At 36.3% G+C, this 27,390-nt stretch overlaps 1 protein-coding gene across 1 annotated transcript; it reads left to right on the forward strand.

Annotated features, from left to right (window-relative positions):
* The first annotated feature begins 169 nt into the window (after positions 1 to 169).
* Positions 170 to 27,390, forward strand: LOC137924180 (citron rho-interacting kinase-like). The gene is made up of 30 exons (XM_068767542.1): positions 170 to 510; positions 1,168 to 1,265; positions 1,849 to 2,004; positions 2,805 to 3,001; positions 3,549 to 3,720; positions 5,877 to 5,992; positions 7,517 to 7,697; positions 8,151 to 8,286; positions 8,783 to 8,876; positions 9,085 to 9,267; positions 9,800 to 10,064; positions 11,283 to 11,492; positions 11,599 to 11,715; positions 11,965 to 12,117; positions 12,699 to 12,971; positions 13,372 to 13,440; positions 13,799 to 14,046; positions 14,780 to 14,936; positions 16,687 to 16,788; positions 17,200 to 17,367; positions 18,226 to 18,435; positions 19,001 to 19,117; positions 19,625 to 19,731; positions 20,061 to 20,114; positions 20,196 to 20,252; positions 21,035 to 21,091; positions 21,843 to 21,996; positions 23,047 to 23,233; positions 24,467 to 24,720; positions 25,730 to 27,390. Exons 1-30 carry the CDS (start codon positions 306 to 308, stop codon positions 26,792 to 26,794), a joined length of 5,562 nt encoding a protein of 1,853 aa, XP_068623643.1. The 5' UTR covers positions 170 to 305; the 3' UTR covers positions 26,795 to 27,390.

A 27,390-nucleotide genomic window follows, 5' to 3' on the forward strand; every position in this document is an offset into this window, starting at 1 on the left:
AATAACATAAAAATTACACTGACAACGCACGTCTATTTTATATAATAATTATTTAAACAGTTTATAAATCTAAAACGTACCTCATTCGTCAGTTTTTAAAGTGTTGCAAGTCACTTCTGCTTGTTGAGGTGTTAACATTAATCTACTCTATTAGCCCTCATGTCTACTGTCAATGTCGACAAGTTCAAATTTCAAAAAATAACGGTGAATATACCGGGCTCTTGTGATTACAAAATATTGAGTGGATATTTGGAAAATAAACAAAGATTACAATGAAATTACATTAAAACACAAGAATAAACAACATGGAGCCGTCGAAAGAAGCAATTGCTGTACGCATTACGCGATTAAACCGTCAAATAATAGGAAAAGTTACAGGTGGTTCAAATAAATTAAGCAAAAAGGTAGATCGTGAAACTCTATTGGATGCTATTAATGTTCTGTACGATGAGTGTAATGATGATCCAGTTAAAAAGTGTGACGAACTTGTACGAGCTTTTGTGGATAAGTGTAAGTATTTATATTCGACATAAACTTACAAAACATACAAAAACATGCACATTACATTTTAACATGGTTTTGTCTTCGACTTCTTGATCAAAGACGATCGATCTTCGATCGAGACGATCAAATCTTGATTAAAAATAACAAGATTTGTTCAATAATGGAGTACTTAATTACAAAACTAATATTAAGGATATTCAGGAAGGAGATCTAAACAAGAACAGATGAAATTTTCTTTTAGTATATTTATTAATAAGCTTGCTTTTTCTTGTTCATAATTAGCAGTGTCAGTATTTACTTCTCCAGAGGAATTAGCTAAAATGATATCCAAGTAGTATTGAGCTGTGATTCTTCTCTATGTTTATAAGATCTTTTTTATGTGATCATCAACATATTGTTTCGCTACAGAAACCTGTACCACCACTTAGTGTACCAACTGTTTTAGTGTAGTGTGTTGCTAAGCAATAACACAAAAACATAACAGGGCTATTATTCTTATAGTATTGTGGCAAGGAAAGTAAAGAGGCTCACATGACTTGCTTTTTTGTATGAAGATGGACAATAAAAACACAATTTTTGAAAATAAACAGTTTACTAAAATAAATATGTAGTTTAAATTGACATCCTTATTTAACTGATGAAGATAATTCTTTTATAATTTAGATCGAAGCTGTTTGGCTGAGTTGCGTCGTGCTCGGGTGTGCTATTCAGATTTTCAATCACTACAAGTCATTGGAAGAGGACATTTTGGTGAAGTTCATGTAATAATGTGTCCTTATTTATTCTATTTCTCTTTTCTTGAGTCACCTTATCTACAAATTATCTGTCACTAGTTCAATCTTAGGTTTCTGCCACAATGTATACCACACAGGTGGTGGATCCAGCTGGAACCCTAACCGGGGGAATATTACAAAGCTAGTGCAACTAATCTCTTTTCACCTGGAATGGAAAATGAGACTCCTTGAATAGATAATATTAATTTTACTTATTATTTTGTGAAATGGTTAAATAATTTATTACAGGATAGTAGTATGAAACATTTCTGGCTAGATTGCAGAAAATTGGTCTATGTGAAATCCAAGAAAAATTAATTCAGTTTACACAAGCTGGCCAAGACATATGTCTAGTAGCTCATAACATCATTAAAATTAAAATATTTTTATCAATTGTAAAAATGTTGGAAAATGGTGCAAGTTTAGTTCTTTAAAGAGTTTAAAATCCTTTATACCATTATTAAATATAATAATAAAATGATAATATATATATAATATAATCCCTTGTTTAATTATTTTGTAAAGATAAATAACATTTTAAAAGAGAATTATGATTTTTTTTTCTCTCTAGATGGTGCGAGAAAAAGAAACAAGTGATGTTTATGCTTTGAAAATATTACGTAAGGAACAAGCCTGTAAACGAATAGCGAGTGGCACAGAAGACGAAAGGGAAGTTTTAGCCAGTAATACTGGACCCTGGATTCCAAAATTGCAATATGCATTTCAGGTACTTTATTTGCTATATTTAAACAAACAGGCTTACACAAACATTTATTTAACTAATTCATTCTTAGTATTGGTGGGAAAATAAGGGAACTCATACCAAATTTCAAGTTTCTAAGCCTTGTGGCGCTAAAGATATTGGGATGTCGGTACATAGGTGGAAATCTTAAACAAGGTCCTTGGTTGTTAGACACACACACAAAGAATAAAAATAATTATTAAAAGAAACAAATGATACTTATTTTAACCCTCCTAATAGATACCAGACTGTTTGTATTTCATGCGACAGAGATAATGCACTATGAAGGCGAAATTAGCCGATTGACTCTTTCCAAAGGTCAATGTGCAATTTTTATCGCCGGGTACTGTAACTAGTTTACAGTTTAACACTGCATGCACTTTTATTGAGAATTAGAATATAGCTCTGAAAAATGAAATTTAGTGGATGGTATTACAAAATCATGATGTCCTAATTTATAGCTGGATATGGTGAATTTAGGCAATCAGCAAATTTCGATTGCAATAATTTTATTGTTTGATGGCTTTTGCAGATTTAACACAATTTTTTTTTACATTTAAGTGATATCTTCTGGAAAATAAAGTTCTGATGAAACATCCTAGTGTAATAACATTATTGTTCAACATTAACAATTAACAACTTTCTCAACATTATCAACATCGTTATGTCAACTGAAAAACACCCAGTGTGAGGCATAGATCTACCATAAAGGTCACAATAATGATCGGTCTTGCACTAACTGCATTCAGCAGTTCCTCTCTATATTAACACAAATACAATTACAGGACAGCAGTCATCTATATTTAGTAATGGAGATATGTAATGGTGGTGACCTTGCGGGACTGTTGGCCCGACGCAATCACCCACTATCCGAACGGGATGCTGCATTTTATGTAGCAGAAGTTGCACATGCATTAAAGACATTACATGCAATGGGCTATGTGCACCGAGATATCAAACCACAAAACATTTTTCTGGATAGGTAAGTTCTCTGGGCTTCTTGTAATTATTACTATTATGGTAGTTATTATAAGGCTTAACATTAGAATAAATATTGTGTAAATTTTGTATCAAAGAGGTGGTGGCAGATACTTTTAAACGAAATCTGTTGTCATTGTGGGTGGATGTTGCCCCTAATATACCTTATACTAAACACAGGTTTATTCATTTTTATATTTTCAAGAAATATTTATTATAAACATCTGATTTAAGTGTAGGTGACCTATTAATAAAAATGTTTATAAGTCCTTCAAATTTCATTACTATAATGAGAGCGAAAATTTTTAAAATTGAAATTCTTTTTTTAGTTGAGTTTTTTTTTAGTTAAGTGGGTGTTCCTATTAATGGACAATGTTTTTTTTTGTCTATTGGAATATATTGTAAACATTAATTTATTACTAATAATTTCAGTTTTTGTTTAACAATGACTCAAAAAGAGACTATCACGTCTTGTCTCTGTGGGTTGGTTTCCGCAACTCGCGGCACTACGCTCTTTGCGTTGGGGTTGGCAATCGAATTCCATGTTTCAGATGCGGTCACGTGAAACTCGGAGACTTCGGTTCGTGCGCGCGCTTATCCGAAGGCAACGCGTCCGGCGTGGCTGTGGGGACGCCGGACTACGTAGCACCCGAGCTGCTGGCCGCTGCTGACTGCGCACACACCGTCTGTCTCGACTACTGCCGCGCCGTAGACACTGCTATTGTGGGTTCGCTTGCACGCGCACACGCTTTGCACATGCCATCTCTTTCTAAACTTCGTCCGCTTTTACTGTGTTGTGGGTTTTTAGTATACTTTAGGGTAATATTTGAGAATCTTTACACAATTTATAATATATAGAAATACTTCTGTGGTAGTCAAAATTATATTAAAGATAAATATATTAATATGGTTATTTTCTTTTCCAAATTAAATTAAAAATCATTCTACTTGTCTCAAATAAAATAGTATTACTACAACCAGGCATTACTGTTTCATTTTGGAAAGGTCCTTAGATGGTAAAATTAGGCTATTGTGATACACTATGCCATATCTTGTGGTTAAAAATGAGCTGTGGTTCTGCCGGACACCAGTATTTTAATTATATATATCAAAAGATAAGCAGGGAGTTTTCCTGTGGATAATTGAGACATTCCAACCATTAACAATTTTGTTTCATAGAATATATTAATACAAAATTCTGTGCAGCATGTTGACACTTCCATACAAGTCCTCACCTTAAATCAGATTACAGTTCATTCTATATTATAGTAAAAAATCAAAATCTCTTCAGATATATTCAGATGCATAATTACAGAAAGTTGAAAAATTGACTGATTTTAGAAATCGTTTTTGTTTAGAAAATTCGGAAATTGTGAGTGAGATGCATTACTATACTTACTCATGCGAGAGAGATGATAAAACGTACTTTCCAAAATAGTTCCACTTGTGAATTTAAAACTAACTTTTGGTTATTAGTTACCCTAAATTAAAATTTGAGTGTATAAAACATCTAAAAGCTTATTAAATAAAAAAGTTAAAAAAAAAATCGTCTCTTTTCTAATGCATGTTTTATGTGTGTGTCATATTTTATAAATTAGTATTCGGGATTAGTTTGTATTATTATAAATTAAAAAGTCCTTGTCATATGTACATGCTTTGCTGTGTGATAATTGTGTTGTTTATAGAAATAATTCTTGGGTTTGTAGTGATAATTTACTTTTTACATAGAGTATGTTAACAGATACATGTCGACATGTATCCTGTATTATTAGGCTCTTAACATAACAAGAGTAGTACTTGACCAGATCTCATGTGTGTTAATACCGAGGAATAGTATCCAACCCGCAACACATATTAACTCTTTCAATGTTATAAAACAATGAAAATCTTTAATTATATAATGGATTAAAAATACTGTTTAAGTTACATGACTAATAACGTACTGCTATGTGTTTAGAAAGAGATGCATATGTTTTAACCGTTGTTACAAATTTTATTTATTAACATTGCACTGTGTTATAGCGGACAAGATTATTGCAAAACAGGATACAGTTTAGTAAGAGCGACAGAGGTGAAGTTAATTATTTCTTTGTAGAGCATGTTTGATGAAAGTTAATTTAAAAATTAACAAATTTTGGAAATTATAGTAATATGTAATGACGATTAATTTGATTGTTAGTTTTACACTCGTATAAATAATATATTGACAGCATGAAAGAAGTATTTAGATCGTGAATACTAACGACGATGGAAAAATTTCCTTTAATTACATGTTAATGAGATATATATTTTGTTAATCTACTGAATTTCTCAATTTGCTATAAATTGACAAAGTGAAAGATTAAAAAAATTAATATAGAAACATGTTTTAATTATTCTCACTATCAAGCATAAATTCAAGCATTAAAGACAGCATGAGTTATGAGAAACTAAAAGTCATTTTTAATAAAATATAATTGTCAACACAATTGTGGAATAATATCAAAAAAATACATATGAAAATGATATTATAAGTTTTTAAACTGAGATTAGATGTGAATTATTTTTAATTATGTTATGTTATCAGAAATTAGATTATATTTAACACTAACAGATAATTATTGGATTATGGTTTTTTTTTGGTGCTGGGAATAATTCTCAACAGTATAGAAAGACGTTTGTGATGCTACAGAATTTTTCAGTAATTTTAGACAGTAGAGTTATTAAGAGAATGTTGAATTCAAATTCTGTGTACTATTTAATTTCAAACCTATTATTAGTAAAAAAAATATTACTAATGACCTAATTTGTGCAAAGTAGGTTTTTGAAAGTAAAATTAAATACAAATTTGTTTTTGAAATATTTTTAATTAAAAATTAATTCTATAATTCTGTGTACAGTCTGCATGTGACTACTGGTCGCTGGGCGTGGTGGCGTTTGAACTCGTTACTCTTAAAAGACCGTTTTCCTCCGGAGATGACGACTCGCTGGCACACATCTTGGCTAACATACAAAAGTAAGTATTATATTCCCATATTTATTTTCTTATTTTACCTTTTTTGCAATTCATGTAATGGTTGGCTATGTGCCTTTGGGCATTCTCTACCAGTAAACCCAAGGTGGTGCAAAGATAATTAGTGGACAGGTGTCTAAATAAAAACTAAACAAAAACATTAATTAATTAATTATATTAGGATATAATATACATAAATTGCACAATTATACATATGTTATTATTGATGAGAGGGTTAGTATTTATCCGTGAATAGGTCTCGTATCTTCTTTTTGAACGTGTAACACCGCTCGGAGATAGGTAAAAATTTGAGATTTGTTCAACGAACAGAAACGTAAATGGCCGTATTTTCGAAGATTAAAAATCAAAATTGAGTAAGGTTGAGTTTAGTGCCTTGGTCTTGATCGGAAGAAAATTCGTCGGGCGATAGAGACAACGCATGGCACCAGTGATTATTAATTCATCTGCGGACCCCAGCTTAAGTTGGTGTCAATTAACAGTCCAAGTTCCTTAACCCTTTCCTTACCGCAGTCCGTTACGCCGAATTGACGCTACTGAACCGGACATGTGCGCCGCGAAGTGTGCACATTGTATGGCAGTAAGCTGATGTTCGAATTTTCTCATTTGTGTTACATATTTAAAGATTTTACTAGTATATTAATTAAAAATAGAAGTTAGAATAATTCTTAATAATTTATTTAGCTGTGATAAATCTTAAAGCAGGGATTTACGTATAAGCCCGCATTACAAGGTGGATTCTGACTAACTCGGGCGCTGGTACACACGGGTCGTTCAGTGGACGCCGGCTTACTCCGGTGCTCGTAACGAAAGGGTTAAAGAGACTAGCATTACGAAATATCAGCTTTATACGGTTTTTAAATATGACATGAGATCTTATATTTACCTAAAAATATTATGTTGTCTTATTTTAGTAAGCTTTTTTGGAAAGCATCTTGCTTTGTATCTTTGAAGGTGGGGCGATAAATACTCAGCCAAAATATAACTACTAATCCATCCAATTATCCATTCTATGAACATGTGTTAGTTCTTAATCTTAAGTACAATAGTATGAGCTAAGTATGCAATATTTAAGAACAATTGTTGTGAATAATGTTATAGTGTAACCTGAAAATAACATCTGGTGTTGATAATTTAAAAGCTTGTCAGTGATTCCTACTCTAAATTTGTTTTATAGTTTTAGAACAACAAATTAATTCCATCAGCAACTTTTTTAATATTGTCTAATATTCTTGAAGTAAAGAAAATCTACTAAAGTATTCAAAACTATGGGATAAATCTAGTCACCCCTTTGGCGCCTCAAGGTCTGTTTGTTAACATGAAAACATTGTGGAACTGTGTTGACTGACATTGATGTATGTTTACATGTAAATATAAGAAAAATACATATAATAAAGAAAATTCTGAGAAAATCAGTTACCTCCTTATCTGTCCTAAAGATAAGGTTGCGTGTTTTCAACGTTTTTTATTTTATTAGAAATATCATTTGTATATTTTGTAATACTTTAGATATGAGAGTGTGAAAGACGCTGAACCACCATTCGAGCCGTTGCCACACGGCCCTTCGAGTACTTGGCGTGCACTGGTGGGAGGATTGCTCCGCGTAGCCCCGGCGCGCCGCTTCAACTACTTGGACACGTTGCAACAGCCCGCTCTAGCGCATCTGCGTCTGCATTCTATTCGTGATCAAGTAAATATACTCTTTACAATACAGTAACAAATTTCGAAATAAAATAATTACAAAAATATCTGTGTTTAGGTATGCATTAATGTACATTTTTGATACGTCAATTATGTCACCTACCACCGGCTCGGCATGCTGATCTGCTGATAAAAGCTGGGCACAAACTCATCAGTTGCTCTTTTTATATAATCTTTTAAAAAATTCACAATTCATATCGTAATATCAGTTATGTAAATGAGTCAACAAACCAACTTTCAGAATAACATATATTAAATAGATCTGGGATGTCCATTGTTTAACGAACAAATGTCGGCGTCGCTGGGGACCTTGAAAAGAGCAGCCTTATGCCTAGCTGCATTCGATTAAGCCTCACGTACCGTGAATGTTATCTTTTTATATATATATATATACCACATACATATATATACTACCACATCATACAAAACTTAAACTTTGCAGGTACCTCCATGGGTACCGCACTTGCGCGGTCCGGAAGACGCGTCCTACTTCAATCCCCCACCGCGTAGTACGCCCTCTCCCTCAGCTGCGCCCTTTCGCACGCGGCCGCCATTCGCCGGACAGCTGCCGTTCATTGGTAAGATTTTAGAATTATCTATATCAACTAATTTGACCTATTCTGTATATAAGTATTATCAGATACATTCATTGTGATTTCTGTTAGAGATCGAATCAGGAATAGTTAGATCCATTGACGAGCAAAATCACCCGACATAGCTCAACTGATTGACAAAATAAGTGTCAGTGGGTTGGCCACATAGTTCGCAGAATAGATGGCTGTGGGGCCTTAAAAGACTAGAGGGGACACCACGGGCCGGTAAGCCAAGTGTAGAATGTCCATCCACAAGGACAGATGTCCTTGGTAGGGTCGTCGAAAGACGTTAGATGCAGGGCGCTTACTATTATTTCTATTAGAAGTGTATGGGGTAAACCATGTCCAGCTGCCTAAATTATAATGCTAGTAACGTTTTAAGAAACCAAAAACTATTCTTAAAAAATTGTATTGTAAAAACTATCGATTTGTACTTTTGTTGGTGCTGAAAGATAAGGAATGTAATTGTATATCTTTATAGGATATTCATATGTTGCGCACGATGAAAATGAAGACAGTACGGGAGGCTTCAATGCATCACACGATTGCACTGCTATCAATCTTGCTACATTCAAGTAAGTTACAATCACAAGAAAGGTAGATGATGATTAAATTGTTTATAATTTTTACAGTTTTAAGTGACTTCCTGACTTAAATGTGTTAGGATTTACAAAAATAGGAGCAATAAATTCACAGTAAAACCAAGGCTTAATTAATTTTAGGCACAGAAACATTTATGTGAAGGGACTGTACTGAGTTCTGAAAAGCAAATAATGTTTCCAGATCAGCGGAGAAGTTGGCGGCGATGCGAGGACGTGAGATTGCGACACTGCAGGGCAAGTTGGCGGAAGCGGAGGCGGCGGCCAGTGCAGCAGCCGAGCGCACACGTCGCGAAGCTGATGCTGAGGCCGAGCGAACCCGCGCGCGCCTCCAAGCAGAGATCACCGCACTCAGTCTACAAAATAAGTATGTCATCAGGTAGAAGACAAAGACTTCAACAAAGACGGCCATGCTACTTAGTGCTGCAGCAATTTGTGTGCACCTAGAGTGGTTAGAACTGATTGAGATTTAACTTTAAAGGGTGGCGCTTGGCTAGTGTAGTTATTTGGAATGAAACACTTTTGTGCTATACTCATCTGAGTATTTAAGAGGCAAACAGTAAAAATTTAATTTAATTGATAACAAAAAAGTAATTTGATTTGATTTGGTGTGATCAAATAATCAACAGACACATGGGCGCCTCAAGTAAACGCCAATACTTTAAACTGATATCTGCGTCTTTCGTTCACAGCGGCGACTTACGCCCACTATATATGAGTCCATAGAACCGAAAAAGGTTAATGTTTCACATTAACATTTTTGGACTTCGAAATGCAAATGCTATAACAACTACTATAAGTGACGAAGATGGTAATAGATAATAGAATACCGATAACCCAAACACATTTTTATCATTAAAGGAATTCTCGAATAAAATGTAATTAATGTATCTCAATAGACGCTTGGAGCGCCAGGTCGAGGTTGAAAAAGAAGAACGTATGGCCTTGCAACGCACGAATCAGGAATTATCTTCGGGCATCATGGAAAGAAGCAACGCAGAACTTCGTTCTGCGCAAGCGCGAGTAAAAGAATTGCAGAACGAGCGCGACACATTAAAGGAAGAACTGAATAAGTTAGATGCGCGCTTTTCTGAACTACAAGCTGAAAACTCCCGAGCCAACGCCGCGGCGGAGACAGCTCGCGCACAACAGAAACATTACAAGGTAATCTTATTATATCAAAAATTAATATGAAATGCACGCAATTAATATTTTATTTGAGTCGACATTTCAAATTGATTACTTCACACACTATCTACTTCACACATATCTATTATATATGTAAGAGCTTGGCCCATAATCCTGTTGTACTCTGGTCATAGTGGTGAGATATAAAAAGATGACTAAAAAATTAATTAATTTTATGACTGGTGATGTTTTTTTTTATCATCGGCTACAAATCTGTTTCTGTAACATAATTTTATTTCCTTCTTTAAATAGCAGACGAAAATTCATACAATAGCCTGATTTAAAAGAAAATTAAAGATTTTGGTAAACCACATACTCTGAATTATTAACCCGATCATGTTGAAATAAAAAATAATTTCCTATGGTTAACTATCACACCACATATCACCCAATTTTGGTTTAACGTTTATTTATGGGAAACCCTGTATATGTATGTATTCTCGGTCAGGGTATATAAAAGTATTTAATATGTTTAAAAATAATATTTATTTTTATAACCATCGTTGATGATTATAAAACAAGATTTTGAAAGTTTGTGACTATAAACCTTATTGAGTTTTATTATAAAGATGCTTAAAACATTCTCCAGGACATTATACAACAAGCACAGGACCTAAGACATAGGAGGCTCACTGAGATTAATGTTCGAGCCATTGTAAGTCAACAGACTGCAAACTAATTATGTAGTAGCTGTAGAAATAAAATATTAAGTAGATAGAATAAACAATGTAATGTTTAAATATAATGATTAAATAGTCTTATTAGTTGTATCTGCTTATGTTAATTAGTAATAGAACATAGTTACAGGCCACTTAAACCTCCCTTTAAAGAAAAAAATAAAGTAGTGATTATTATAATCGTATTATTATTATAAAAAAATCTTACACACATTAAATTCAGACAAAGGACAAATATTTTTTAATTTAAAATAAATGAAAATAGAAATTTCATTTTGATTCCGCTACTGCCCTCCTAAAAAAAACCAACTGCCGCTTTTGAGCATTATTACTACCTCTGTAAATCTATGATATTAATTATTATAAAAGGTTAGATAAAATTTCTGATTATAATCTTTCTTAACTCTTATCTGTTGCTTATTCTAATAAATAGTCATAATATTTGATAACTTTCTTATGTAAAAAATATTATTTGTTGAAAAGGAAGTTTTATCCAGTATTATTTTTATGCAATTAGGATACCATAGCAAAAGAACGTGCACTACGCCGTCAGACTCTAAGCGGTGGTGAAGTGGATGCGTCCCGACTGGCGACCGCCGAGGCAAACGCTGCCAAGGAGTCGCGGCTCCGGGCACAGGCTGAAGGGCGACTGGCAGTGGCCGACGCAGAGGCAGACTCGCTCCGAACCGAGCTTGAAGCTGTCAGGGTACAACTTGCCTCTGCTGAGGTAACTATCGCCCACGTTTATATTTTATTATATAATTTGAAAACCTTTTTTAAAATAGTTTTAATTATTTTTATTACAATCAATACATTTAATATATTTGTATAAGGAAACACTGAACAAAAGACGGCGCGTATCTGAAACAGCTTCGCAACAATTGAATGATGTACAGCAACAACTGGCGCAAGAACGTGTGCAAACAAAGGCATTATTAGCACAAGTACAGGTAAGAAAGCTTAAAACCGTTTGAGAAAATCGTTAATTATGTATTGTGTAAATCTTTCTTCAATATAAATGAGGGTATTGATAACACAGAGATGCAAAAGATCTCAATAATATCTTTGTGATTTACTAATGATGTTCATAATCATCAATGATTTACTCTTTCATCTGTAAATGCATTTCTTAAGAATTAATTGTCTGACGTCTATTAGCAGAGTTTAAAATCTGAAAACTAATCGAGTTGCTGTCACAGGAGTTGGAGCGCGGCGTAGAAGAGGCGGCTCGACGTGAGGCGGCTTTAGAAGAGCAGTGTTCGCGCACCGAAGCTCGACTACGAGAGAGATTGGAAGAGGCCGAGGCAAGGGCGGTTGCCGCTTTACATGACGACTCCAGAAGGAGAGAAAAGGTAATTTTCTAGATATTCCAATAATTTAATTTCTAAAAGGGACTAATATCATCTAACAGAAATACACCGAACTATTTTCTACACTATTTATTTTCTGGCATGTAAACCCAAAAAAATCTGGTTCAAATTTCAGAGCAATCCTTAAGTTTTATGTAGCTGAATTATATAAGCATCTTAAGATATAAAATACAGCTGTTAATAAAAGAAAGAAAAGAAAACATATGTTATACCCTTTTGGTGTACTGGACATATCTGATTGGTCCAGTTCGTAATAAACGTGCACGCTTTTTATCTAGTATCGATGATTTTATACCTATTTTCAATTTGCATTTTTATAAGTTTTGTACTTAAGGATTGAATTTTCATTGTTCACTAATTTTGGTAATAAAAATTGTTTTGTAAAAGTAAATACTTTAAAAATGTGGTGTTTTCAAATTACACGATTTTTTAAACTTCTTGAACATATCTTCAAATTTACCACATGCCACAAGTCTTTTTACACTAGCTTTTGAACGCTTTTCTAGGAACGTGTCTACGGTGTAAAAAAGAGATGGGTGTAATTATTTGTAAATGTGTTTTAGGTAAATAGCTTAGAGCAGCTGGTACGGCAGTTGGAACGTGAGGTGAACGCTTTAGAGAAGAGAACGTGCGCAGAGTGCGCAGCGCGGGCCGCGGACACCAACAGCGAACGCGTGGACGCAATGGACCCCGAGCACGTGCGCGGCGATCGCAGCGACACAGAGAGCGTGTCTGACGTGCACACGACGCACGTGCATGCACATGCACATGCGCACGCGAACGCGCAAGTCACGCTGCTCAAGGAACAGTTGGAACGTGCCGAAGCGCAGCTACAGGTTAGGATAATTACTATAACGTTACTACGTATGAAATAACAGTAATGTAATATATTTTTAAAATGTATGATATATCTATCTTGATAATATTGTAAAAAATTTGAATTTTATTATGACAATATTTTAACTTTCTCTGTAATTATTTTTTTTTCTGTAAAGATAAGATAAAAGATTTTAACTAATTTATTCAACATTAGAAGTCTTATTGACAGTTAACTTTAAAAAAAAAACTAACTTTTGACTCTACTTTGTTTTGCAAGGGGTTGTAGTTGTGGAGAAGAATCAAGAAGAAACTCTACAATGCGATGCGATTTAACCGTACATATAACAAACGTAGAAAAATACCTTTTATTAAATTCATAAGGCTTTTTATTTTATTTATAAAATTTAAATTTATTAGGCTCGAGCTGACGAAATTGCAACACTACGTCAAGAAACAAGGGCAGCTAATTTGGCGAAATGGCGAAAGGTACTGTAATGAATATATAAATTACTTCTATTGGAAATCTACGGGGAAGGTGTGGTCGTCCTACGGCTGAAATGATGATGACTTGTTATACACACCGAAAATTTCTTGTTCCAAACTATATGACTTAATGAAAATCCTAAATGACGCGGCGGGTAAAAGTTATTTAAATTTTACTCAGTTTATTGGATTCGTACTTTTACTCACGTATATTTAATTTTTCAAATTTCCTCCAAATAAATCTTTATTCCTACCGAAACTCTTTAACTACTATGTTTTTTGATTTTTATAAAGATTTTTTTCTCAACAAGGGAGATATTTGTATAAATTACTACACGAATATTATTAAAAAATGCATTAGGAACGAGAATATAATGAACTATCAATGGAAGCAAAATCGACGGCCCGGGAGTTGAAACGAGCGGAAGAACGGCTCTCCGCGGTGCTGGAGGCCCGCAAGACCGCCGAGCAGAAGGCGTCCGCCTTGCACGCGGAGCTGGCTGCACTGCGGCCGCAGCACCAGCGCGCAGCGGCGGACCTCGACAACGCGAGGGAGCAGCTCGCCAGGTTACTAAAGGAACATGCGATCACGCAAGCTGAAGTAGACAGGTGGGAATAATATAGTGCTTCAATTATTTTCGGTTAGCTGATATAACACCTAGTGTTTGATTTTTAATGTAAGAGATAATTTAGGCTAGAGGTCCAGACTTTTGTTTCGGTGGACCACATGTAGCTATATTCTTATAATATTCCCAAAACTCAATCAAAACCCAATGAATATAAAATATGCAAATAAATAACAGTCCCTTAGCTTCTTAAAATGTTATCTGAATATATAGATACATCACAAAATAAACATTTTAGATTTTCACTATATAAAACAGATAAATTTTCATGGTTTTTCTCATGGACCCCTGAGGTCGACTTGGTTCACTTCCGTGAGTTACGTTGTCGTTTGAGCCAGGTTTTTACCAAGCCGTATGTATGTAAGGACTTTATGTTGTTTGAAAGCTTGAATAATTACTAGCTCATGAAACATAACCTGTTCTACCTTGATTTTGCATTAGATATTCATTTAATAATACATTTGTAATGAACTGAACGTTTTTGCGTTTGCCTTGATTAGTTATAGAATATCATTATTGTAATTATACAGTTTTATACCATAATCCAATGTTTCTCAAACTTGTGACAGTGTAGCCATTACCGTAGATTCCGCGAGATTATTCTCAAATTGAATAGGGAGCAGGGTGGGTGTGCAAAATATAATTTTAATCAGGACAGCGTTTTCGGACTAAAGTAATATAAGAAGGTGTGCAATAATCAGTTACACTTTCTCCAGATCTCGTAACGACATACGCAAGCTGAAGAGCGAGTTGCAGTACAGCGAGAAGCGGCGCCTCCACGCAGAGGAGCAGGAGGAGCTCTCGAGTCGGGAGCGCGCGCAGCTCAGGGATGAGCTCACCGCGCTGCGAACGCAAAACAACGACTTAATGACGGTACTCACACTGAACTAATTAAACGCCTCCTTTATATTTAACAAACAATCTAATGATGTAGGGATTTAATTACCCTCTTTCATTGTACTTACTTCATTGGTTATAGGTGTAAAAGATATGAAACGGCAAATGTATAGCTTATTTAACAGCAAAAACATTAAAACTTTTACATCGCCCTTTATAAAGTGATCACTTTAGCACTAGGTTTACAGGACCTGTCAGTTTGACGGATTTAAAACTAAAAAATGTAACACGCAAAAAACATTAGAATTAATGTTAACTACTTTTCATCGTACTTCAGTTCTGTTTGAATGCATATAGTCATTAAATTATATTTATGTTACCACATTGATAGGTCTATATTACTTTGTAGTCTTTTAACAAAACTTACAGCTTTACAGTGACTAGCAAAAAACAAATTTTTCACAAAGAATCCTTTGGCAATTGGTCGGATATAGATATAAAATTTTCTAAATTTTGTATTATTAGATTTAAACATAAGCGACGAGCGAGTGACATGTTGTTTATGAGTATAGTAATTTTATTTAATTCACTATATATTTATGGATATATGAAATTTAATTACTGTTAATGATAAAAAGTGAAATCTTTTATTTTACTTTGTGTTCATAGAAGACTATATGAACACAATGACAACATCGGCTAATATTAAAAACCATATCCATTAAATGTCGTAGTCGTCGTCATTTCAGCCCATAGACGTCCAATGCAATCCATAAATCTCCCAAAGATATCTATATGGATATACCATAATCGCCACGCTTGGCAAGCGCGTTGATGATCGCAGTGTCATATTATGGTACGGAGAGGACACTGCTACCCGTTCACTAGAAATTTGTTTGTGAGCAGTTGCAATCCTATACAACTAATGCACAAAGTGTAAATAATATAAGATTGTATATTGGGAATGGAACCCGCAATCTTTGAACGCATGTCTCGGTCCTCTATCGCTGGGCTACCATTGCACAAATTTAAAAAACAATGTATGTAGTATAATATAAACTAATTATTCACCTAAATGGTGAGTACATACATCTTTATTGATTATTTACATTAAAAACAATCCAGTCATCCTGAATTCTTCGTTGTCTTATGTTCGTCTCATTTGTAAACAACGTAGTCATCTTCAGCGCACGCCGCCGTCGCGTGCTCGCACTTGCTGCAAGCAGCCGAGCCTCATTGTTTGTGCAGTAATAAATAACCAACTGATTAACTTTATAAAGTCAATTGAAATGTTAATTATATACAGTAAACAATCAAGAAGAGCAACCGAAAAACTAATTGCAAGTCAAAATAAACGTTAACAAATGACTTCCAACTTCGCGTGTTTAAAATTTAGTAAGAAAACAGCTAGATCGAAGCAGAAATTTGGTACAATTTTCGAAAAAATTGCGACTTCAATGGAGTCCTTACAGAATAGATGTAAACGTAAAGTGGCGATCGAGAAGCCTGTAGTGAAACCTAAGCCGGCGTATCTGAAGGTTGTGGCCGGTCCCAACGCGTGGACGCAGCGATTGCGTCTGGCGCTGGCCGCGGATTTGTTGCGGGGTCGTTGTCGCGCTGTAGACAACACTCTGTCGGCGATCCACAGCCATTTGATGACAGTACGACTTCCAAATACTTCTTATTTTTTTGTTATTCATATCTGTTACTTATTTCGCTTTATATTTCATATATGTCCGATTTAACTATATGGAGGTACAAGTTAATCTTATATTATTTGTTATAGAACAACAAAGCTTTACAAGAGGCTTGTACGTTATTAGAAGACCAGCTAACTGAATTGGAGAAACTAACTGATCTGCATGAAGTTAAAAATAAGGATCTTGAGGTGAGTCCACATTGATTACCAAACGCTTTTACTTTTATTAAATTTTACATTAAGATGATCAGACTGGGTATATAATAAAATACATCATCTACATTTGTTATGTTATTATTGACATTATTTTACACTTTCGATCATTTGCAATGCACACTTGTGTATAACAAGATAATTTGTTTGAAAACAAAAATCTAATCGAGGTCCTGTATAACGACATTTTTAAATTTAAAATAGAATCCCTAAAGTGTACTGGTCTCTCCACAAGCGTTTTTTTTAATATCTTTCACATCTTACAATACAATAGGAAAATCAATTAACAAGTTATGTTATTTAAAATATTCCTAACGGAAGATAACACGGCTTGGTAAGCTGTTCCGGTTGGACTGTAATATAAAGGTGCTGTAATATATTTGTCAGAGCGAAACTCAACGCATGAGGTCAGAGTTGGAGGCGTGCCGAACGCGGCTGTGCGAGGCGGAGCGCGTGGCCGCGGAGCGCGCCGCTGCGGTCGGTGTGGCGGCTCAGCGCGGGGACGAGGCCCGCGAGCAGGCGCGCGCCGCTAACACTCAACTGCAACTACTGCGGGTATGTATCGCACCAACATTTCTCTATTGCCGCCGGGGATATTCAGTACTGATATTGTTTACACTAAGTATCGAGGCGTGAGAAATATTCAAATAACGTTATAAAAAACATTCCAAGGTGATGAACCTTTATCATTATTTTAACCATAGTATGTCCTCTGCTGGACAGAGACCTCCCATAGGTGAAGAGACATCACAATGTTGAAGTTTAAAGAATACATCTTTAGTCGCCTTATAAATTAATTATAAAAAATAAAGCGACCCTAAATGAAAGTATTTAAATATGATTTACCTACTTCGCCAAAAAGAACGCATGTAACCGACACAGCTAAGTGGATTGGCAAGATGATGGATGAAGTGGCAGTGAGCAAGCCATATAGAGAGCAGAACAAATGGCCGCCGGGGCCTTAAGGTGTTAAAGTGGACACATGGACCAGACGTCTGTCCTCCCATTAACATTGCGGGAAGACAAACGGGTCCTATTTGAAATATATGGGAAAGGCTGGTCATAGCCATGGATGTAAACTTGTACAAGTTGTATTTTATTACGTGTTTTCTGGTAATGGCCACAAATAATTAAATAAAATTAAAAAAACTGTGAAACTCTCTAGTTTTTAAATTGATGTATTAATTGGTTATTTTAAAATATTATTTTGTAGTTATACATTAATATAACGCGTATTACATTAATGTAAAGCATCAAATAATTAGCAGATAAACAAATATATACTGATGAATTATCATCATCAAAAATACAAAATGGTAAGGAAATTTGTGAACAATGATAAAATTCAAGTTTAATATATTACCTATAATTATGTAAAAAAATAACTAAAACTAATAATACTTCACACAACAGGAGCGTCTAGAAAGCCGCGAGGCTCGCGTGGCGGAGTTAGAAGGACGTATGGCAACGTTGGAAGGGGAAAAGTCTGCAGCTGCCGCAGCGCTGGCGAGCGCATCGCGGCGTGTGCGCGACCTGCAGGAGGAGAGCGCCGCGCTGCGCACACGTGCACACCACCACCACGCGCACGCGCTGCAGCTGCAGGCCAGCCTCGCCGACGCACAGGTACACCACACACACGCATTAACTCCTCCCACGATGAACATTTGCGGATACCCTACAGTGCCATTAAATAAAAATACCCATAAGACACTTAACTAAAATATATTACAAAGACGCTTGATGCAGTAAGAAAGATTTAGATACAGCTTATTAGGCAAAAACAGAATTGTTCCGAAACATCTCGTTCAAAATACCTGAATATCTGAAGACAAAGGTTTTTCACCAGAGTGTGTTCCCGACGATGTCTTGCAGATCTAAAACGTGTTCGTATACTCTGGTCCTTATAAGAAAGCTCGGAGTTTCGCTACCAGATTCAAAAGTTGGCGAGTGGCGATGAGCCGGACGACGCGGCGTCTGTAGCCTCCTTAATAGTCAAGCTCTCGGGAAATCGCTGGATGCAGGCATCTCAAGACGGGTCATCGTGTCGATCTTTGAGAAGGTCTATGCCTTGTAGTTGGTGTTAATTGGCTGATTTGATGATAATGGATCATGTTCGAGAACTAGAGTAATAAAGACAGAATACAAGATAGAATAAACCTTGGGATTTTATATAATGTATGTTGCGTAGGAAGAGGCCGCGGCGGCACGAGAGGCGAGCGAGGCAGCGGCCGTGTGGTGGCGCACGCGTGAAACCAAAGCTGACGCCACTATACGCCAGCAAGCGAAACTCATCGACTTCCTGCAGGTTTGTTCCACTTTCATAGCTCACAAAGTCAACATAGCGGCTATCCACTGCTGGACCTTTGCCATAAATTCCCAAAAAGGTCCATTATAACTGGCCTAGGATCAGCGTCTCCATATGACCTTAACAAGGACCATCCACGTTGTAAGTGAACGTCTTTTGCTGCGCTTGCCGGTCTCTAATACAGAAACTAATGGACCTAGTGGTCATCTGTTCCGCTCGCTATGTGACTTGCCTACTTCCAATTAAACTTGCCAATCTAATGGCACATACACATATACATGGCTCATTGGGCTTGCCGATGAGGTCGGGAGTGCGAGGCTGTATATCACCGCCGTAGATCGTCACTGATACTTTCATAGCTACAACAAAAATATTAGACAAAAAATAAGAGAGTTCACAACAAACAATTGAAGAAAGTAATGTATTATTAGATAAAACTTGTTTGTGCAAGTACATCATACTTGTTATCGGTTAGGAAACAAAATTGATAATTTCTATGTTATTTAGGCAAAAGTAGAAGAAGCGAATCGTAAGAAGTGTTCGCTCAGCAACAAACTATTCGGGCGCTCTGGGCGCCGCGCCGCTGCCTCTCCGCCCCTTATGCGGGTCAACAGGTAACAAAAAATCAGCTCTCGTTTGAAAATAGAACCACAGCACGCATTAAAGATAAAGTAACGAAAATGACGGTATGAAAATGAACGCATTGATTATTGTCACTCTTCTAGTTGGATACTTTTTGTTTTTTAAACAGTATTAACCAGCCTCATGTCAACAATATCCAGGCCTAGATTTTTTTCTTTAACCTAAGTGAACGACAATGAGGGGTTACCGATGGACAGGTATGAAGATATCAGATTTCTTTTCCCAAAGTTTTTGTGTCAAGTTTTAAGAGTAATTGAAAATGCGTGGTTTCTAAAATAAACTTTTATTTTCGTTTTTACAGAGAACTACGCGACGAAGTGGAGCGTTTACGAGCCAAATTAGCTGCAAATGACATGTAAGGGCATTAATTCATAATTTTATTTATTTAGACATACACGTGAACAATTTTTAATAACATGAATATATAACATTGCAGCCCACCCACTCCGAGACGGGATAAAACAATGGAAAAGCCTAAAAAACTAGTCAATGGGTAAGTTTTAATGTTTAATAATATCACAAGTATACATTTATTTAAGAGGCGACACCTTTTAAGGACACTGTCGTTATATAGCACAATATAAAAGATTAATTTTCAGTGTTGCCCTGTTGACAAACTATATTTAATATTTATTATTAAACATTTTTTCCATCTGTTGTTTCCTAATATCTATTTTGGTAATAATACAACACAACCTTACACTATTTTTCTATTCTTTTTTTAAAATGGAGATTCATTATATATCATTGTTAGTGAATATGTCAGAGACTGACTTTAAGCCTCGTTAGTTAACTTATATAAGCTTAAGGAAACTTGGAATGGACTATGCTCGGGATTTCTTTAAAAGATTGGATGATCGCGTCCAACCGGTCCTATTGGAAACTTATGGAAGAGGCCCATGACGACGACGTCCTGCGAATGAGATAATGATAATCTGTCATTGCCATATAAATTAGAGAACAAAGCATACCTAAATATATCATTCAAATAACATTGTAGTGTTGTAGTATTCTAAAGTTAAGAAATAAATTCATGCACTATTAAAATAAAACTTTATACATCATTTTAGTAAATTTTTCATATTGTAAATCCACAAATATCTAAAAATTGGGCGAAGCCCTGCTAGTGACGGCTTTCTTACCATCCAAACCTAACTGCTGCCCAAATTCTTACATCGTCTATTTATGCCAAATGCATGACATACCACACACACCAGACTGATAGTGAATTAACACCGAATATAAAAAAATAACATATTGTTATTGTGTTTGCAGTTTGGGAAGTATGGATTACTCAGACGATGTGGCCGAACCGTCGCTCCTAATCGTGTGGTAAGAAAATATTCTGTTTGAATTATCGTTTTACACTCTAGCAAATGTTATCTGCAAAATGTCTATGTAATAAATGCATTGTCATAAAAACAGCTGTTAATGGACCTGTAATTAAAAATGTTTATTGTAACAAAGCTTAAATACCATGATAGGTCTAAAAGCTAATGGGCGCCGGACCACCGTTATTTCTTAAAAGACCCCAGCATGGGTAGGAGCTTTAATCGACTGTGAAATTTGTCTCTTGGTAGCTTACGTAATTTTTGAATTGGTGACTCTTGGACAACCTACTTAATTAATTGTAACTTTTTTAGAGTTTTAACGCAAAAACTCAACTTCTTACATGTTATCTGGGTAACAATACTATAGGTAAATATTTCCTTAAAACGGGCAAAACAGTTTTGGTAGCTTTCACCTATGGCCATACAAACAGACTGGCTGAAGGTTCGTACGCGAGGTTATATACGTACGAGTAAATGCTAATGACATATATTCAGTAAAAATAAGGTTAAAAACTTACGTTTAAGAGTTTAATGAAGAAAGTATAAAAAATAACGCCTTGTATTTTGTCACTATCTATGAAATAAGATAAGGTATGATGGCAATACGCATGGGCTCTTTTATAATATATAGCCATAACAATATTTTAATATAAGAAACGCTAGTAACCTTATGGATTTAGCTTGTGCGGTGTGGTGATATCTAAAAACCCCTTCCTTTTAAAAACTACTAACCCATATTTTTTTATTACCAGGAATGACGGCACACGGGAGCGAATGAGCGCGCGTTGTGAGGGCGCTACGCTCGTCCTGACGCGCGGGGACAACGAGCTGCGCGCGCGCCTGGTCTCGCCAGACTCCGCCAACTTGCCGCACAACGAGGCCAACCGCGCCTTTCTGGTGCGTACCGTACTCGCACTCAATACTTACGTTATGAGCTAAAGCGTATTAATAAACATAAAAACTTATCCGCATTAAGCTTTCGAAGAGAGTTGTTTACCATACCATCTTTGTAGAAATAAAATGGCATTGGCAGTAATATTTTTAAGTTTCGTGAAATTATCTAAGATAGGCACTAATATATAGCTAATTCCGCTATGTAGTAGTAGTCATGTAATGTAGTGCTAGATGTTAGAGTGACCAGTGCCAAACACCGAGTGAGTCAACATCTTCTGAGGATGCCCCGTGGAGGGGTGAAACACGTGTAGAGTAGATTAACGATGGTAGTTGTGTTGCATTGTTTGCCACACGCGCATTTATCAACGGGCTGGCGGGCGGTGCACTTCATTGCACAACTACTGTTGCATAGCGGAAGTAGCTATATTTTAGTTTATATTGTCCCTTTCATACTTAGGATGGACTTCCGCAAAGTAACCCCTGATTCTATTAGATTGTGAAATGATGTCTTAAGGTAATATGGTTTACAATAAATTCAATATTTCATGACTCTGTAACTGTGGTGACGATTAGAATTGTTCTTTTAATATCACGTACGATGAAAGCCAGATCTTTATAACCGTTTAAAATTTTATGTACATCAAAATATCATGAGTCGAATCTACTTGTTTTTTTTTTAATACAATAAATTAAGACTTAAAAATGTTTCATTACTGTTTGTCTTTGCACTAGGCTCGCAGGTATCGTAGAGATCAAGGATCATGTCATATTTTTGAAGAGCCGACACGGCGGGGGTAGGCACCCAACTTTGCGGAGGGACGACATAGTCGAGTCGCTACATGCAAGCAACGCAAGTTATTGTATATATATTGACGTATTTTATTATATATTGACGATTTTTGGGAGAAACCTATGCCTTGCATTAGGCGTTTGTAATCTGACATGATGATGATTTGTTTTTATTTTATATATTTTATATAAACAAATAAATAAAAAGAGTGTAGCTGTGTATGAAATGTTAATTATTTAGTTATAAATAAAAAATGTAACGTTTAATCGTAGATAAAAGTGGAGAGCGGGCACGGCGAGGCGGCGGCCGTGTGTGGCAGCGTGGCGGCGCGCGGCGAGTGGCTGGCGCGGCTGAGCGCGCGCGCGCCCGTCGCCGCCGGCTACCGACCGACGCAGCTGTGCGACGCGCGCGCCGCCGCGCACTGCGCCCTGCACGTGGCGCCGCACGCCGTGGCTATAGGTACATAGCGCTACGCTCACGTAGGCATTTTTTGCTTATTTTATATTTTTTTATTTATATTATCAGCAACTCGAAGGATTTTAGTGAAAAAATCAAATTCACATGTCACTTAATAATATACACAATAAAAGAAACATTATTTTTTAATGTTATTATTTCTTTAATTGTTTATCAACAAAAACTTTTTTTTTGTGATTTATAAAAAAATCCACAAATTATAAAATTTAACAATTCGTATTTGTATTTGCGTACTTAAGGTTCACTTTTAGTGGTGTATTGGTTTTGCGGTCATTTTAAAGGTACATTGGACACTGGTCTGTCACATACATACGACGGTAATAGTTATAACGCTGCTGGCCGTAGTGACGTGCGGTCAACGTTATGCATAAGTTGAACATGGCGGTACAGATTAAAAACTTTAGTTTGCACCGCCAATACGACAACTAAATTACATAATTAACTCTAGAACGCTGTGCTCACTTCTAGGGAACTTTGTTTATTAATAAAATTATGTCAACATAACGCGGAAACTTAAGATTCGACACGGTGCTCAATATAATTACAGCTATTCTGTCTATAACACGGCAAATTAGTTACGCGTTATAGGAAAATGCATACATTTGTACTGTACTTGTGATTGTTCAGATTATCCCCATTCAACGTTACGTGTAAACGATTCATATTTAAATTTTCTTGAACATACGTAACATGGTAGAAGGTATGTACAGACGTACGCGTAATTGAAGTTAAACTAAAAAATTACACAGTACAAGTACATTTCACATTACAAAATAAAAAAATATAAAAGTACCGTGATGTAAATTATTAGACACTTATTGTATTAATAACTGACATTCAAAAGCAGCCCGCGAGTTCGAAGACAAATTCTAAATGGCTTCGCTCCGAAGCCTTTGAGTGTGAAGTTTTTTCGCCTGGTGGGTGTTAACAAGTGGGTAATCTCAACTTGATGTCAACAAGAGATGTAATATCAGAAAATCATTTACTGCACGCTACAATAACACATACAAAATGATTTAAAAGATCAAGACAAAGATCAACGTCAAAAACTGAATTTGACAAAAGTAAAGGTTTATTACCAAAGAGAATCTTTGAGCATGTACAATTGATGTGACGCAGTATTCGGAAATGGGTCATTATTCAGTATTAAAAGTTACCTAGTGTGCGGAGAACTAGTTTTGAATGTAATGATGTAGCAAAGAACGCTTGAATCAGGTTGCAGCGACGGGCTGCAGTCGCTGCGGGGCCCGGTGCGTTTGGAGTGGGAGGGCGCGGTGCCGGCGGCGGGGGACGCGGTGCGGCTGGCGGCGGGCTGCGGCGGGCGCGCGCTGCTGGTGTGCGGCGCGCTGCTGGCGCACGGGGGACTGCTGGCGCTCGGCTCTGCGCTGCGCCGCGCGCCCGCTCTGCAGCCCGCACTCACTCTCGCTCCGGTCCGCCTGCCCGACACCACCTCGCCTCATATACTCAAAGTTAGTCCTTCCATTTTGTTTACAGTTGTACACTTTAGCAGGTGAAAGTGAATTACGATTTAAAATAATAAGGAGTTTGATTTACGTACAAATTACGATTTGAACCTGAACACGATGGCAGCGGCTAAATGTATATGTTTATAATGGAACAGAATGTATATTATAAATCGTTTATCTGCGAGATAAGTATAGTTTTTTTTCATTCACCTAGCTAAGCCTGCGCAATTAGCGCAGTATGCAGTATATTTTCACATAAATATATGCCTCCCCCAATGATACCTTTAGGGGAGGCCTATGCCTTGCAGTAGGCTTCTGCCAGTTCTGTTGGAAATTTTGGGGTGAAGGCCTAAGTCCAACTGAATGTCCTATGACTAAAATGATTATGACTGAGATGGTTCCATCAACCCGTCCCGAAAAGTCTTCTTATAATGATATCTTTACTATCAACAATACAATATTTCTAAACTTAATAAATTCTTCAAAATCATAAAACTTTATAAACATTTTTAAAAAATGGGTGAAAACAAATTAGCAAAAGAGATTGCACTATTGATAAAAGATTGGCAATTAACAACGACATTTAAGACCGGTGACGATATACATAATTTTTAAGGTTTTTATCTTTTTTCTTATAGAAATGGAGATTCTAGAAAGGTGCCTCAAAAATATTATAATTTAATATATATGTGTTCACAAGTTTGAATGTCTTTTTTCTTTATCGACGACTTTTGCAAACATTTTGGACATAAACTGTTTCTGTAACAAATATCATATTCTTGATTTGTGGTCGTTGGTAGACACAATACAGGCCGCTTCCAATTGGTTTTACTAGAAGTCTACAGGGAAAGACAATGTCCAGCCGTGGACATCTTACTGCTGAAATGATGATGTGACTAGAAATACCTGGGATTACATTAACATAATACAACTCACTGTTCTGTAAACACAAAACAATGTTTATTTAAGTAGCCATTTGCTATGTTATATTAACGGTTATGTACTTAACCAGGTAACCGCTGACGAGGCAACGGAAAGTCCGTGCGCAGCAGTGGCCTGCGGGCGGCGCGTGTTCGTGTTGCGGTTCGAAGCGGCCGCCACCGAGTTCAAAGTAGCGCGCTCGCTAACAATCGACAGACCGCCCAGCGCGCTGCTCCTTACATCCAAATACCTTTTCCTTGCCGGAGAGAAACCTCTCAAAGTAAACCTACCTTCTGGGGCCTTGGAAACCTTTGCCATGGAAGAGTTAACAGTGGCCTCGGCCGTTAAAAGTCGCTCCTCGCTTCTTGCCATCCTTCTAATAAAGAACAGACCCATTGAGCTTCTACTATGTTACGCTGAGTGTGGCGTATTCGTAGACGAAAACGGTCGACGCACCCGCAATGAAGATCCCAAGTGGAGTTCGGCGGTGCAAAGCTGGGAGTTCGTCTCGCCGTTCCTCTACGCAGTCGGCACGGACAGAGTCACAATTATATATCTTAACGACGAGGCCTACAGGAACCCGCCGTGCACGTGCGACACCACGTCCGTCGTCTCTTCTGGTTCCGAATGCTACATGCCAGAAGTTTTCAACTACAAAGTAAAAGAGCCCGTTTTACTTGGAACTGCCCCCAACGGTATCATAATAAGGTCGAAAAACGACGAGGGATATTCCATTTCCATAGTCGATGGTCTCGGAGCATTCCGTAGTATAGGTGCGTCGGTGGAATCCCTAGAAACTACTTCAGATTCAAAAGGATCTTCCTCTACGGACTTAACTATGTCGTGCACGGATCTATCCCAACACGAATTATCCAATGAGAGTGTAGAAGTCAACACTGGATTTTTAGCTGATATAAGAAAAAGGGCGAAGCAGCTTCGTAACGCTAATCGTAAGGAACAGTCTTCGGATGACGTCATTAAAGAAATTCTCACTACGGAAGTGGGACTGAAGCGAGCTTCCGCAGGAAGAAAGTCACCGGCGGCGACTTCAGAGTTTGACTCCGACACAGAATCGGACGATCAGGGCACGGGTTCAACCAAGGGTACAGCTGATCTTTGTGCTGAAATGTTTACAAGGCAGGTGCGGTTTAAATAAAGTCGATCTAAAGAACACTTTAAAATATAATAAAATTACAAACAATTCATTCACAGAAAACATTAACATTTTTGTGCGAGTCTCTAATTTTCTATTATTATATTTTATTTAAGCTTTAATATTTATTTTTAGCTTTCTTTAATAATTATTTTGATAATACTTCATCACAATGCCTCACTCCCATAGGTGGTTTATAATTAAAAGCACTTAATTTAGCACTTAATTTTTTAAATTCTTTTGAGTATTTTTATATAGTAATAACTATTTGATCTTCAATTAAATATTTATTATTATGTGCTGACATATTCATAGTTGTTAAATTAGATTGCCAATATTTTTTTAAAAAACACCACTTGATGTATCTGTTAATTTATATTACACGATAGGATACGTTTATACTCATGTAATACACGTAGTAAGGAAATAGCAATTTTCTTTTAGGATTTGTATTAAGTTTTGCTATTAAGGTCACATGCTTAATTGTTTGGAATAAGCAAGATGTCACTAATATTAATTAATATACTGTGATTTGATATAATACTTGTTTAACAATTTTAGACTAATATCATTAAGATATTTAATTGTAATTTATGGTA

This window comes from Battus philenor, unplaced genomic scaffold (assembly GCF_028537555.1).
Source record: "Battus philenor isolate CCGP_79_NKW_IND1 unplaced genomic scaffold, ilBatPhil1.0.hap1 SCAF_23, whole genome shotgun sequence".
NCBI classification, from domain to species: Eukaryota; Metazoa; Arthropoda; class Insecta; order Lepidoptera; family Papilionidae; genus Battus; species Battus philenor.